This window comes from Urocitellus parryii, chromosome 1, assembly GCF_045843805.1.
Source record: "Urocitellus parryii isolate mUroPar1 chromosome 1, mUroPar1.hap1, whole genome shotgun sequence".
Lineage (NCBI taxonomy): Eukaryota > Metazoa > Chordata > Mammalia > Rodentia > Sciuridae > Urocitellus > Urocitellus parryii.
The window spans coordinates 181,539,397-181,555,289 of record NC_135531.1 but is presented as its reverse complement, the minus strand read 5'-3'; the positions used below and the strand labels follow the sequence as shown (position 1 = coordinate 181,555,289).

General features: G+C 45.7%; 1 protein-coding gene across 3 annotated transcripts; it reads right to left on the bottom strand.

Annotated features, from left to right (window-relative positions):
* Positions 1-4,200: 4,200 nt before the first annotated feature.
* LOC144254762 (transmembrane protein 177-like) lies at positions 4,201-11,094 on the bottom strand. Of its 3 annotated transcripts, none has more exons than XM_077798210.1 (2): positions 10,540-11,094; positions 4,201-7,188 (listed from the first exon to the last, which is right to left on the bottom strand). In XM_077798210.1, exon 2 carries the CDS (start codon positions 7,160-7,162, stop codon positions 6,227-6,229), a length of 936 nt encoding a protein of 311 aa, XP_077654336.1. In that variant the 5' UTR covers positions 7,163-7,188; positions 10,540-11,094; the 3' UTR covers positions 4,201-6,226. The 3 variants fall into 3 exon arrangements, with proteins under 3 accessions (XP_077654336.1, XP_077654337.1, XP_077654335.1); XM_077798211.1 differs by having other exon boundaries at positions 4,201-7,184; XM_077798209.1 differs by lacking the exon at positions 10,540-11,094 and adding an exon at positions 10,265-10,526 and having other exon boundaries at positions 4,201-7,184.
* Positions 11,095-15,893: the final 4,799 nt, after the last annotated feature.

Below are 15,893 nucleotides of genomic sequence, written 5' to 3'. Positions count from 1 at the left end.
AATTTAGGAAAATTCGACACCCACAGTGACTTGAAGTCTTGGAAAACTGAGCCAGTGAGCAGAAAAAGAGTATGCTCCTGGCTGTTCCAGGTAAGAGTGAGCATAATTACAGCCATGCTGTCAATGGGTTAGTGCTTAATTAGCCAGTCAGGGTCCTGCCCTGGCATCCATCTGGGGCTTTGCAGCAGTGAACTCTGGTGAGGCCCCTTCCCTAAATACAGCTCCCCAGCATCTTTTCTGTGGCTTTATGTCAAGTTCCAACGCACTGCTTCATCTCCTGCAGATGGGTTCTCTATTATCTCAGAGGGTAAAGTTCTAGCAAGTTCTGCTGGGGCCATACCTTGGCAACTTGTTTGCACCAGTGAGTGGTGGTCACAGTGAGATCTGAATATCATCCCTGGCAGGACAGAAGGAGCTGCTCCTTATAGCTACTGTTCATAAACTCTTTAGAGTTCTCAAGAGAACACTTCTTAGAAGTTAGTCCCTCATCATGTCTTATTGAACAACAATTCTTTCTTTTTTTCTTTTGGTACCAGAGATTGAACCCACAGAAGCTGAAGTCACATCCCCAGCCCTTTTTGTTTTTTATTTTGAGACAGGGTCTCACTAAGTTGCTTAGGGCCTTGCTAAGTTGCTGTGGCTGGTTTTGAATTTTCGAACCTCCTGCCTCAGCCTCCTAAGCCACTGAGGATTACAGGCCTGTGCCACTGCGCCTAGCAACAATAATTCTTTCTAGAGAACTCTTCCTGTTCAGATTGGCATGTGGTTTCAGTCTCCTGTTTGGACCCAAACTAACACCATGCATTCCTAGCATCCAAGAGGAAAGTAGGGAGATCTTTTAGACCACAAGTTGGGAGGAAGGGCCTCAGACGTTAGAGAGTTCTAAGAAAGGTTTTGTCCAGGCCAATAAGGAGTCCTTGAGTGGCAGCCACCTGTAGGAGACTGACAGGTTACCTGTAGTGGTACTGCCACCATGCTCAGTCACTGGCTGAAAATAGCCCACGGAGGCCTGGTCTCTGTGCTAACACGGTGGCAGATCTAGAGAAACAACAACTGGGGCTGTCGGTCAAATCTCCTCCTGCAGCAGGTCTGAGCAGCACATTTTCATGGCTGCCATAGTTAATGACAGAAAATTGGCCACACCCCAAGAACACAGGCCAAGGCAGGGATGCCAGAATCTGTCACCTTGATGCAGAAATAAGGCATAGGTCCAGGCTCCTCTGAGTAGGACTTCACTTAACACACACACACACACACACACATACACACACGATGTAAATACACACACATATATTTATACATTATATTGTATATATAATATATATACACATAAATACACATTTATGTGCCTCCTACTTTAGTGAATAAAATCATTCAAAATTCCACCTTAACAGGGCTAGAGAGGGATGTAGCTCAGGGATAAAGCACTAGCCTAGCATGCATGAGGCCCTGGGTTTGATCTCCAGCATGGAAAAAAATCCACCATAACAGGATTACTTTTAATTTTGTGAATTTCCTCCCAAGTTACAATGTTTACATTACTATAATCTTCATGCAGGTAATATTTTTAAAAATATTTTAAAAAATGATTTGCTATTTATAATTAACATTTCCCCATGTTCTTACCATAGGTTTTATAATTATCCTTTTCAGTGTCTGAACAATATTCACCATTTTCTAAATTACTGCTGTTCACATTTCCATTATATCTATTTAAAAATATGGCTAATGCTCTTAGGTACATCTTTGGGCATATACTATTTAATGTCTGTTGGTTTTTGCCCTAGGATAAATTTCTAGGTTTGACATTACAGGGCTAAAAGATATAGTCTTATGATTTTATCAAGTTTTGCCACACTGCTTTCTAAAAATATTTTGTCCGCTAATAACATAATTAACTATTGCTGTATAACAAGTTGCCAAAAACAAGATGATTTACCACAACATGCAATTGCTGCCTCGCTGTACTTGTGGGTCAGGGTCCAGGCACAACTTAGCTGTGTTCTCTGCCTCAGGGGCTCTTACAGGCTGCAATGTTGACTAGGGCTAGGGTCTCTTCTAAAAGCTGGACTGCAGAAGGATTCTCTTTCAAGCTCACATGGTTGCTGCCAGGTCTCAGTTCCTTGTGGACTGTTGGAATGAGGTCCATAATTCTTAGCTGGCTATTGGTCAAAGGCCACCCTACATTTGTTTCTTGGCATTTGGGTCTCTCCAACATGGCTGCTTGTTTCATTAAGACATGAAAATCAAGACAGTAATCAGCTTGCAAGATGGAAGTTACAAACTTTTGTGAACTTAATCATAGTAATGATATATCCTTCCTATTAGTCGGCTACCAAAGATAATAAACTTATTAAGATAAAAGTTCTCACAGGGCTCAGTTTGGGAGGTTTCAGTCCATAGTTGGTTGCCTTTTGCTGAGGTGGGCTTTGAACTCGTGATCCTCCTGCCCCAGCCTACTGCTGCATTTAGGCCTGTGGTAAGGCAGCACATCAGGGCCTAAGTGTATGGAAGAATAAAACCACTCACTTCAGTAGCTGGGGACAAAAGATAAAGTGGAAAGAGGCTGGGTCCCACTATCCCTTTGAGGGCACACCCTCTAGGCCCTACCTCCCACCATGGTGGGGATCAAGTAGCATCAAAATGGGGACAAAGTCTTTAATACTTGGGTCTATGGGGAACATTCCAGACCCAAACTACAGGACCCTCAGTGTTGCTGCATTGCATTGTTTAGAACCAAAGGCAGCAAGACTGCCCGTAGCCAAGAACAGCAGGACCAGGGATCTCTGTGGCCATGGGCTGCGGACTATGAATGTCACCAAGAATGTCCGCTCATGTCATTCTTACCACAACCTAACAATGGACATTCTAGAGTTAAAATATGACTAGTATAGTATATGTAAAAGACCACCTCCCACTTAAATGCCCTCTCTCCCAGCCTGGAATCTTCCCATAGGGCCACCTGAGTCCTTTGCTCTAAGCAACCATCTTTCAGAAATTGCATGGGCAGCAACTTTGTAATTTCCCAAAGGAGCCAATTCATAGCAACCTAAGAAGTGCCCTGACTGGGTCTTTGAAAAGCTATGAAGTAGAGCTGTATTAGGCAGCAAAGTTTCCTGAAGTGGGATGGAGGGTGGGGAGGGATTCTGGTTTCAAGGAATTACTAGCCTTTGGGAAGTAATTTTAAGACCTGAACACCCTAGTACTTGTACCACTTAAAAGCACTAAAATGTAGGGAACCAATCTTATTTTAATTTTTTAGTTTTTGGTAATGGGATCCAGGGTCACTTACCACTGACCCACATCCCTAGCCCTTTTTGTATTTTATTTAGAGACAGGGTCTCAATAAGTTGCTTAGTGCCCCACTTTTGCTGAGGTTGACTTTGAACTTGTGATCCTCCTGCCCTAGCCTACTGAGCTGCTGGGATTACAGGGGTGTGCTACCATGTCCAGCTCCAATCTTTTCCTTTTTTTGGTATTGTAGCTGGACAGGATGCCTTTACTTTATTTATTTATTTTTATGTGGTGCTGAGGATCGAACCCTGTGCCTCATGCATGCTGGGCAAGCGCTCTGCCACTGAGCTATAGTCCCAGCCCCAGCCCTTCCGGCTCCCATCTTATTATTTTTTGCCATTCTGGGAACTGAAGTCAGGGCTCTTGCATGTTAGGCAGCTAGGCAGTTTCCCTACCACTGAGCTACATTCCCAGCTTGGGAACCAGTTTTCTACTATATACCCTTCTAGGCTTCATGTGCTGCAATGGCTTCCATGTGTGCTCAGCTTCAAGTTGGGCCCTGCACTGTGGACACCAGAAGGGACAGAGACAGTGGGACCAGCCAGGATCAGGAAGACTCTGGAACTCTGTTTTTCGTATTTTGGCTGTGGCTGGAGAAGTATGTGTGTGTGGCTGTGGGGTGAAAGGACAACATACCCACACACCCACACATGGTGAAGCCTCTGGGAGCCTAGGTTTTGGAAGTAAGTGGCACATTAGGCATGTGTGGGGACTAGGAAGAACAATGAGTGGGGACAAAGACTGACTTGGGAATGGAGGGAAAGAGTAAGCAACAGTTCTGGGGTTTACTCTCCCCCATACTGGGGCTACCTTCCTATGTTAGTTTATCTTCTGTTGTTGTAACAAAATACTTGAAACTGGGTAATTTATAAAGAAAACAGGTTTATTTGGCTCATATCGTGGAAGTCCAAGAACATGGGACCAACTTCTCTTCATCTCTGGTGAGGAGCTCATGGCAGATGGCATCATAATGGTGGGAGTGCACTCAAGAAGGAAAGATCCCATAACCAGACAGGAAGTGTGGGTGGAGTGGCCAGTTTTATTATTATTTTTAAACTACAGCTTGCTCTCACCAGAGTTCACTTCCAGAGATCAGTATTCATCCTTACTGAGGGCAATGCCCCCAGTGACCTAATTATCCCCTACTAGGTCCCACCTATTAAAGGTTCTACTTCTTAACACTGCTGCACAGGGCAACTTCTACCATATCAACCATTGGCGGACAAATCATAGCACTTGGGCAGATCAGCATGAAGGCCTGATGCTGCCATCTGGGCTCATGCCAACATTAAAAGTAGATGGGTGGCGGCAGGGAGTGGCGAGAAGGTGGAGTCCATCAAATTCAGACTCCATATTTGACCCCCTTGGCATGATGGTCCTTGATGTACAGCAGTAGCTATGGCTAGGTGACATCCCAAGGAGCCCTGTGAAGTGCTATCTGCCAGGGTGGACTCTTATTCACCTAGTTGTACCTCATCTATCTGTCTATGTACTTATCAAGCCCATGCCTTATGTTGTCCTAGGTGCTAGGGATCTGTGAGATGAGCAGGCGTCCCCTGTTCTCAGCCAGCCCAGGTCTGGTGGAGGGACTTGCAGGTTGGCACAGCACACTGAGTTCTAGACCACAGTGAAATCCTAGCAGGAAGGTGTACCATGACCACCCTGGCTTACTCTTCTCGCAAGGTCTCCTGCCAGGAACTGTCTGCCACCACCAGTGCCTTCCCTGGGTGTGACCTAATCCCTTTGTCCTGTTTTACTGGCACCATGTCTGAATTCTTCAAAAATCTTCCAGAAAAAACATTATTTCCAATGTAAGGATGACATGAATGGCCTAATTAGTCCTGGTTACAGCTCTCCTCACTTTGCCCTGTTGGATGGAGGTCTCTTGTCCAAAGATCAAAGCTGAGGGGCTGCTTTCTGTACCATCAGAGGGCTAATGGGGAACAAGGATACAGTCCCCATGGATCCTATGACACGTGCCTGGTTCACTGCCTACCTCCACCCTCTGTTGTCCCCAGTGTCCTCACCAAGCAAAGCTGTGCCACTTAACGCCCTCTGCTCTCCAAGCCCTGATCATGCTCTGTACCCCAGGAGGCTGACTGCTTTGGACTCCCCAGCAGAGCCTCAGATTTGCAATGGTTTGTTCTTTCCTCCATCTTTAGGCAGAGCTTCTGCTGTGTTCCAGGAACACCTCCCTTCCTCTTCTGGTCAGGTGCCTTTCCTGGTGCCCCATCACTTCCCTGGTTTCCCTTCTCTGGGTGTACCATTTGCATCCATAGGACTTTATTGGCACACCACTCTAAAAGCCCCACCAAATTCACATTTTAGCATCTTTTTTAAAAAAAAAAAATATATATATATATAGTTCTTGATGGACCTTTATTTATTTATTTATTTACATGTGGTGTTGAGAACCCAGTGCCTCAGACATGCGAGGTAAGCATTCTGCCAATGAGCCACAACTTCAGCCCCTAGCCTTTTAAATCTTTTAACCTCTACCTCAATGGAGAAAGACTAGAATTTGACCACTGGGCAGACAGAGGAGGGTTCTTCACTGTAGGAAAGGGTTGACTATTACCAGCACCTCTAGTTGGGAAGATGTGGCCTGACTCCTACAACCAACGGATTTCAAAGATAAAGGAGGAGCAATATCCTGTTTATTCATGACTTCAACATAACTCTATAATCCTGTGAGGTAGTTTATATCCTCTCCACATTATAGTTGAGAAAACCAAGGCTCAGATTCATAAAGGGGGCTTGCCCAAGGTCCCTGAGTTCATAAGTGGTAGGAGAAGATAGAATCTAGGATATTTAACTCCAAAGCCTATAATTTTTCTGACTGTGGTGTGTGGGTCCAGAGGTCCCAAGGGATTCCCCCAGACAATGCCAGAGTGGTATTTGCATGAATGGAACTGTCCTGGTCATGAGCACCTCAGGAGCGGCCTGGGTTGGGTGCTACCCTCCATATCTGCAGTACAGAGTCCAGGCGGGTTGTGTAGGGTAAATGCTTGATGCGGAACCAGTGTCTGGGGACAATGTTCCCACTGGGTGTATACAGCTTCTCCCCGCGTCTGCCCAAGAGACTGCGCAGGGCCAGGTTGCCTGACAGAACCTTCTCATAGAATTCCACTCCACCTCGGGCGTAGGCTGTAGACAGGGAGGCGGTGCGGCGGTCCAGCCAACCTTCCAGGGCATGAGTAAGAGAGTCTGCGGAGAAGGCATAGGCCATGAAGCCTGCCACTGCTGCCACCAAGTTGAAGGCAGCTCGTATGTTCATGGGGCCTCCATAGAGCCCTAATGCATGCTTGGCACCCACACTCAGTGCCCAGGTTCCTGCCAGGCAAGCTGGGGCTGGCAGGGCCTGCAGGGCAGCTGCACTGGTCTCCAGGTATACCACCTCTCTGGCCAAGGCAAACTTCTGGGCGTCACGGGAGAGGGTCAGGGCATCTCTTAGACGGGTGCCTGCTGGGGTCTGCCAGTCTACTCTTTGCCCATGTACGACCACAGGATGATCAGTGTTGGTTACTGGGCCACCAAGGAAGCTGGCAGGGATGCCTATGACAGCCCCAGCAGGGAGTCTTGGGAAGCCGGCACTCACAGGCTGGAAGGTAAAGGTGGTGAAGGGCTTGTAGCAGTGGCCAGAAGGGACGCCCATATCCTGCAGGACCTCTTGGAAGAGGCTTTGTAGTTCTGAGGAGAGTGGGGCCGGTTGGCCCTGGGGCCAGTACTGGTAAAGCCACTGGACCACCGGATCCGGGAAGAGGTGGTACGAGATTTGAGCTCCAAACAGGCCTGTGCAGGAAACCACCAAAAGGGCTGTCCTGTGTCTCTGTATGAAGGCTGAGACCCGCCACAGGGGACCAGCCATGAGTGCTGCCACTGCTGACAACCTGGCTAAGAAAAAGAGAACAAGAGCAAAATCCTTCTTTAATGAGGCAATTCTGCATTGAGGTTTAAAGCATGGGCTGGCTCTACAGGCAGACCAAATGGGTTCAAAGAATCATTTCTCTACTTGCCAAATAGGCATGTGACAGTGGCCCACCTCAAAGGTGGTTGCAATGAATAAATAAATGAACATACATAAAACAATCAGTGTTTGGCTTAGTAGCAGACATCCCTTGTGAAAACAGCTATAATTCTTATTTTTATTCTTATGGCCATGTACAGTACTAAGTACCCAACTACCTCATTCCACCCACCATTCATTTCATTGTGAAGCCTTATTATCATTAATTTGTAAATAAATCATATGTTCAATTTATTGGGTACTTTATGCTAGGCACAGTTGTAACAGCTTTACATATACATCTGTCCCTAGGTTGATTCTAGGACCTCTGACCCACCCTGCAGATATAATGCCGCAGTCTGTCTGGGCACAATTCAGGAGCCACTTGTCAAAAGAAACTAACTTTATTTTTAGAACTACAAACGCCAAACAAAACAGCTCCTCAGGAAAAAACCCTCAGAGCCCAACTGCCACCACTGGCTTCCACAAGCCTCTCACCCCCACACCAGCCTCTCCACCTCCCACAGTCCTCCTGCTCTTGAGGCTGATTGGCTGGGTTGCGTGGGCGGAGCCAAAGAAGTCCCTCAATGAGCAGCTCCGTGGAGGAGCCAATCAGCTAGATGTTGCTGGGGCCGCTGTGAGCCAATCATCAGCTGGCAGCTGGAAATTTGCTGGGGCCTCTTTGGCTGTGGCTCTCAACATCTCCCCCTCTCTGTTTAAGCAACAAGCATGTGGTTTGGGGACTGTGCCTGCCTTAGGTTGTCCAATACTACATATGGTCCTTACCCGTCTTCGGATGAGCTGACTTCATGGCGTCAGCCTCCTGTCTTAGGTTGGTACCATTGTAATTGGATCTTACCCGTCATTGACTACTGGTCCAGTATACAGCCACACCTGTGGAGAGGTCTTTGTACCAGCGGGGGGGGGGGGGTGAGGTTCTTTGCCTCACCTCTGTTGGCCCCCAAATTTTAGCTGAAAGATCATGACAAGCAGAAGGGAAGAAGATACACCAAGCCAATTGACGGCTCTTGTTGGAAAAATTGTACCAAACTTCCAGCTGCCAGCTGATGATTGGCTCACAGCGGCCCCAGCAACATCTGATTGGCTCCTCTGCGGTGATGTTGCTGGGGCCGCTGTGAGCCAATCATCAGCTGGCAGCTGGAAGTTTGCTGGGGCCCCTTTGGCTGTGGCTCTCAACAATATAAAAATCCAAGGATGCTCAAGTTCTTTATATAAGTTGATATAGTGTGTGTGTGTGTGTGTGTGTATATATATATATATATATATATAACTAACATGTACATCCTTCTGAATATTTTAAATCATCTCTAGATTACTTATAATAACTAACACAATGTAATTGCTATGTGTATAGCTGTTATATTGTTTAGAGAATAATGGCAAGAAAATAGTTTGCATGGTCAGTACAGATACAGTTAAAATATATTTTTGATTATTAGTTGAATTCATGGATGCAGAACCCACAGATATGGAGGGCTGGCTATATTAGGAAAATATACCTGTACTACTAATAAACTTAAGAGATATTTAAACATATATACACAGAGAATTATTCCTCTGAAACCACAGGGGACTAGTTCCAGTACCCCCAGATACCAAAATTTCTGAATGTTCTTCTCTGTATAAAATGGCTTAGTATTTGCATATAGCCTATGCACATCCTCTTACATATTTTAATAATCTCTAATTACTTTTAACACCGAATGTAATGCAAATATCATGTATATAGTTGTTATACTGTATTGCTTAGGGAATAAGCAATACATGTTCAATACAGATGAAAAAATGTTTCCAAATATTTAAATCTGTGATTGGTTGAATCCCTAGAGGTGAACCCTCTAATAAAAAAGCTAACTGTATGGGCTGGGGATGTGGCTCAAGTGGTAGTGCGCTTATCTAGCATGCGTGAGGCACTGGGTTCGATTCTTAGCACCACATAAAAATAAAATATTGTGTCCACCTAAAACTAAAAAAAAAAAAAAAAATTGACTGTATGACATACAACTGAATCTTCATAACCCCAAGACTTATGCTATGATTGCCCCTATTTTAAATTTGTGAAAATTGATGCATGGCTAGGTTAAGAAGACTGGCCAAAATCCCAGGCTAGTGGTAGGGTTATGGACTGAATCATGGCCTCTTAGTACACCAGAACATGACTGTATTTGAATATAGGGTCATACAAAGGAAAGGAAAATGAGATTGTGATGGACTCTAATACTATCAGACTGGTGTCTTCATAAAAGTGAGATTAGAAAAACACATGTATAGGGGCTGGGGATATGGCTCAAGCAGTAACGTGCTTGCCTGGCATGTGCAGGGCGCTGGGTTCCATCCTCAACACCACATAAAATTAAAAAATAAAAAAAATAAAGACATTGTGTCCACCTAAAACTAAAAAATAAATATTAAAAAAAAGGAAAAGAAAAATACATGTACAGAGGGAAATCATCTGCAAGTCAAGGCTAAACCAAACCTGATCAAACCTTGGTCTTGGACTTCTAGCCTCAAGAACTGTGAGAAAATAAATTTCTCCCAGTTAGGCCACCCAGTACTGTTGTTAGCCCTAACAGTTAATTCAGGCACAATATTTGAGCATGGGCTGTCAGGCACCACAGCAATGTACTCATTTTAGAAAACCTGTTATGCTAAATCATAAACATAAACAAAGGTAGAGACAATAATATATCAAACTCAATCATTATCAACTCAGCCAATACTGTTTCATTTATTCCTACCCCACATCCCTGACTGGTTTATTTTGAAACATTCCAAACACCTTATCATTTCATCTGGGCATGTCACCTAATAATCACAATTATATAACTTTGGTTGAAGCTTATTATTTTCCTGTCTGTGAACAATGTTTAATTAGCAATGACGTTGGGCAAACGAGAACGCGGGGTACTGCTTAGCCTGTTTTAATAAGGAAATCATACTAACGTCATCTCAGTTGGGCCTTTCTTTCCAAAGAGGAAACTCAGGCTAGGAAAGGAAGGATCCTGGACGAAGCTCTAACGCACCCAGGGCTGCCGGGGCCAAGGCAGGTTCTGGGGCCTCCCCCGCCGGCAGCTGGGCGAGGAGGGGCGGCAGGACCTTCGCACAGGGGCTCCGCTATGCCTCCACCCTAGGCCCCCGAACACCCTGCAGCAGGGAAGCTAGGGACTAAAGCTCGGCCCGCGAGTCCAGGTACCTTCCGCCATGCTCGGCGCGCTCACCTGCTCTGCGGCTGCCCAGTACGCGGCGACACGTGCGCGGAGCCCAGCGGGGGCGACCGCAAAGCACGCCGGTCCGGGCTTTGGGGGCGGAGTTTCCAGAGGGTGGGGCCCGGTGAGTTGCTCGTTGGTCCGGACTCCGGGGGCGGGGACTCCAGAGGGCGGGGCCGGGTGCGTCACTCGCCGGTCTGCGCTCTGGGGGCGGAGACTCCAGAGGGCGTGTCCAGGCTTTGGGGGCGGGGACTTGAGGGACCCAGTTTCGGCGTCCGGCTCTCTGGCTGGGATCTGAGAGAGAGGACCAGCCAAAGGGCTAGGAGAAGGACTCCTGGAGAAGGCGGCTGGAACTTTTTGGAGCGATCTGCTGGCTGCCGAAAGAGCGGTGCTGGTACTTTGATCATCTGGTTGAACTCTGGACGGCGTGCGAGCCTCCTCTGCGGCCCATGCCTACCTGATGGTCAGCTCCGTCAGCCCCGGGCATTCCCATCCGGAAGCGCTCTCGAGCTCCTAGCTTTATTTTCATTACCGCGTTCGGTGCCTTCCAGCGGCTCCCACATTGTGTAGTCCGCAGAGAAACAGCATCAGTCGCTTCTTCCCAACAGCAGTGGGAGGTAGATCAGGGATCGGTTTGCCGATACGCCAAATCCAGCTCACCACCTGATTTTATAAATAGAGTTTTATGGGAACAAAGCCACGCCATTCCTTTATGCGTCGGTGGCTGCTTTCTTGGTAGAAGGGCAGAGTGGCTAGGACAGAGACAGCCAGGCTCATAGGATTTCACGTGCCATCGGGTCCATTAAAGAAATAATTTGGGGCTGGGATTGGGGCTCAGTGGTAGGTAGAGCGCTTGCCTAGCACATGTGAGGCACTGGATTCGATCCTCAGCACCCCATAAAAAATAAATAAAATGAAAGGATTGTGTCCATTTAAAAATATTTTTTAAAAGGCTTTGAAAAATAATTTGTGGATCCCTAAAACAGATTATTCCTACTTTTCAGATGAAGAAACTGAGCACAGAACTTGAGCAGGGCACCCAGTTTATATGCAATTAGTATGCACTGGAGCAAGGTTGGGACCCCGATCAGACACTGATTTCTATGTATTTTACATTGCTTTCTTTGCCTTCATAAAAATTCTCTCCGATGGGGCTAGCCAATTCTCTTCCAATATGTCAAGCTTTCACTTCCATTCCAGCCTCCGGGGAAGAAGGGAAAGAGTGCTCACCTCCTGGGCAGAAAGGTAAAGATGTTAGGAGACCTGGAGGCTTATGAGCTTTGGGGTTGGACTTCGGAAGATTAGCAATTTATGGACTGTGAAACTCCAAACCACCAATGCAAACTCTCTCTGCAGTTTCCCTCCCACCAAAGGACAAGTGGTAGCGGTTAACCAAATCAGGCTACCAAGCAGACCATACCTGAGTCCCAGCTGACCCTATAACCCTGAGCATTCTGAAGTCATTATTTCCTGTTTCACAAGTGGCCCAGCAGCCTCTTAGGGAATCATAGGCTGGCCAGGCAGAGAGGATCCTGATGACTCTAGGGGAGACACTGGACTCCTTGTGACTGCCAGCCAGACCTGGTCCAGACTCTCAGCCCAGAATCAGTGCTTAGGGTCACTGTGGCCCAGGGAAAAAAACCTGTAAAGTTTGTCACCTTTCTGAACCTCAGTTTCCTCCTCTTTAAAGTGAAGATAATATCTGTCTCAAGGACCCTATTCCACCCTAATCCTAGAAAAATAGCTGCTAAGACACTGCCATTTTATATATCTAGGGGGAGGAGCATTTCAAGTCACTTGTCCTTGAAAAGGAAGATTTGACCTGGAATTGTCCCTTCTATCTTGACCTAGAAAAGCACCCTATCACAAAGTGCTTCAAGACTGGATGTAAATCTGGCAATGATGAAAAACCTGATGCTGAAGCCAATTAAAAATGGTTAAATCCCAACTCCATCCCTACTAGCTGTGTGAGACTTGGCAAATTCCCTCTCTGGGCCTAGTGTTCTCATCTGTAAAATGGGGATGAGAGTACTACCTACTTTCTATTGTCATTGAGAGGGATAAAATAAGTTAATGTTTGTATAATACCCAGCATTGTTTGCATAATAGCTAACTATGTGCTATTCATGCTAGGCATGTGCTCTGCCCCTGAGCTACACCCCCAGCATATTTTGGTATTAATTTGTAGTGATGATTGCACAACATTGTGAACATACTAAAATTTAAATTTGTATACTTTAAAATGGTTAAAGTGATAAATTTTACATTATATGAATTTTATTTCAATAACCAATGCATATGTTAAAAAAGGTTGGGCTGGGCCCCATAGCACAGGCCTATAATCCCAGCGGCTCAGGAGGCTGAGGCAGGAAGATCTCGAGTTCAAAGCCAACCTCAGCAAAAGCCAGGCGCTAAGCAACTCAGTGAGACCCTGTCTCTCTATAAAATACAAAACAGGGCTGGGGAATGTGGCTCAGTGGTCAAGTGCCTCTGAGTTCCATCCCCCATAAAGAAAAGTAGGTTGGCTAACCATACTACAGATCAGATAGAATACTTATCACTCATTCTTCTGAAGCACCTGGGAAAGTTACTTTTCAGGAAAGAGGAGCAGAGCCCCAGGGGACAGGTGAATGTTTTGCTTGAGGCTGGGCTTCTCAGTAAGAGTGTGTCCTCGCGTTCATCTTGTGCCTGGGACTCCAGCTATCTCTGACAATGCCTCCGTGGCCTTTTTGTGGATTTCTCAGATTCTATTTCATTTATTCATTCAACTCCAATCCTGTGCCAAGTGATGGGAGTGAAAGACAGATAAAAATCAGACACAGGCCTTAGCCATTCCCTGGTCAATAAAGCAGAGAAGCAAATTCATGAGAGCAAAGAGCCCTTGTCCCTTTGCTCTGATAGGACCACAAAGGAGGGAGGGAATGAATGCTCCTCCTCAGGAAGGTACCATTGTATCTGAGATTGGGAAGGTTGTGGGAATTGCTGGTGGTCAAGGGGGCAGGGTGGGGTGCTTATCCTGTGGACACTGGGCCCCTTGTTCCAGGAGGGGAGAGGTGGTTTCCTCTCAGCCTGATCTTTTCCAGAGTATGGGAGAGAACAAGACATGAGGGAGGAGCAGTGACCTTGAGTTGAGGGGACAGATTCTCAGACAGACCTGAGGTTTGAAGAGAGCAGATGTAAAGATGTCAAATTTTCATTTGAAGAGGGAGAAAGAGGCCTGGGGATGTAACTCAGTGGCAGAGAGATTGCCTAGCATGCACAAGGCCCTGGGTTCCATCCCAACCCGGAAAAAGAGAAAAATTGTGCTTTAAGAAGAGGGAGAAGCCACCAGGAAAATGTAATGATTGTTGTACAGCCTTGAGTGCTCATTTGAGATCTGAGTCAAAAACACGTTGTGAGCCTATTTAGTGTTGTGTGATTTTCTGCAATAGTGTTTGGGTACTCAGGTACAGGGATGGATGATGGTTAGTAGAGTTTAATCAGAGCTAGGATTTGCCAGTCAATTACTAAGTGGAAAGAAAGGGGCAATGTTGGTGAGGGTATGTATTTGCAGAGAAGTGATTGCCTGAACCATGAACTTTAAGCTAATGAGGAACATAGTGAGGGCCCCAGGGTAGTTTATCTACTTAACACTTAAAAGTGGCATGCCCAGTAGTGTTTTTTAGCACTTTGCAGAAGGAAAATGTGGCAAGATCATAGACCCAGTGAGATGTAAGGATTGTTGGAACAGGGACACCCCAGGTAGAAGTGTAAAAAGGAGGTGATAAGAGGGTGGTATATGTGTGTCTGTGTACTGGGGATTAAACCCAGGGCTTCATACATGCTAGTGCTTTACCACTGAGTTACATCCCTAGCATGTTGGTGGTGACAGAGTCAAGGCTGTGACTGTGAGAGTAGATGGCCGAGGTGGGGAGGAGGAAGAGATTGCTAGGAGTTGAGGAGGCATGTTAATTATGTTTGCCCCTCTATTTAACATTTGGGGGACCTTGCTAATCCTACCTCTCCCAGGACTAGATAAATACCAGAGACAGTGATGGCATGACTTCTCTGTGTTGTCACTCCATAATTCCAGGGACAATCAGAACAGCAGGCTCTGTAACAGGTGGCCAGGATGTTGGGTGGATTGTCTCTGAGGAAGTTGCGGTTGGCAAGAATGGTCAAAGGGGGCGTGGTAAAGAATATAGTGGCCCAGATGCTAAAAAAAACAAAAACAAAAACAAAAAAACCTCAAGAATGAAAGGAAGTGACCAGGAGGTAGGCACATAATAGCAGCAAGAATGGGCCATGTATGGAAAAGTCTGATAGCATGTACTTCAAAGGAGCTGGGGTCTGTGAAGGAGAAAATGGCTGTGGCAAAAGGAGAGGACACTTATTCTACCTGATTTCCAAGGGAAAGGAAGGGAAAGGGAAGGGAGAGACTAGGGGCAAGTGGAGGAGGGGAGAGTGGAAGAGGGGAGGGGGAGGGCATTTTCTGATGATGGACCAAGCATTTGAAAGTTCACAGGGACGTGACCTTGTGGGGACTGCAAAGGTGTGAGTGATTGAGACCAGATTAGGGGGATGGATAGGAAATAAATGCAAAACAAGTTTCTAGGAAATGGTAGATGACAGTTTCCAAACAAATTTTGTTTAAAAAAATTTTTTTTAAGTTGTTGTTGGATTTTTAATTTATTTATATGCACTGCTGAGAATCAAACCCAGTGCCTTGCACAGGCTAGGCAAGTGCTCTACCACTGAGCTACAACCCCAGCCCCGGGGGGTTTTGGGGGCCATGAAAGTAATAAGTATTACTAATGTTTTAATTACTATTCAATCGATTAGATTAGTAAGTTTGAATATCTTATGTCTCTTAAGCCTAAAAATCTTGATTTACAAAATATTATCTTATTAATAAGGCCAGAAAGTTTTGTATAAAAATAAAACTTTCTTTTCTTCTTTCATTAACTTTCAGTTAGCTCATTGACTTCACAGATTCCTTATTTATATTACACAATTTCTCTATTTAATTAATCAGATTTCTGTAGACATTTCAAACCACACTTTCAAAATGAGTTCAGTTGATTTTCTTAAATCCAAGAAACCCTGCATTCATCAGAGTTCTCTAGAGAAAAAGAAACAATACAACAAGAGTGTGTGTGTGTGTGTGTGTGTGTGTGTGTGTGTGTTTAAAGAGAAAGGACCTGACTCATACAGTTATGGAGACTGAAAAGTCTCAAGATCTGCTATCAGCAAGATGAGGACCCAAGAGAGCCTATGATATATAGTTCTAGTCTAATCAGAAGGCCGGAGAAGCAGGAGAGCCAATTGGGTAGGTTTGGATCAAAGTCTGAGTCCAGAGACAAGAGTCATATGTGCCAGGTTTTGCT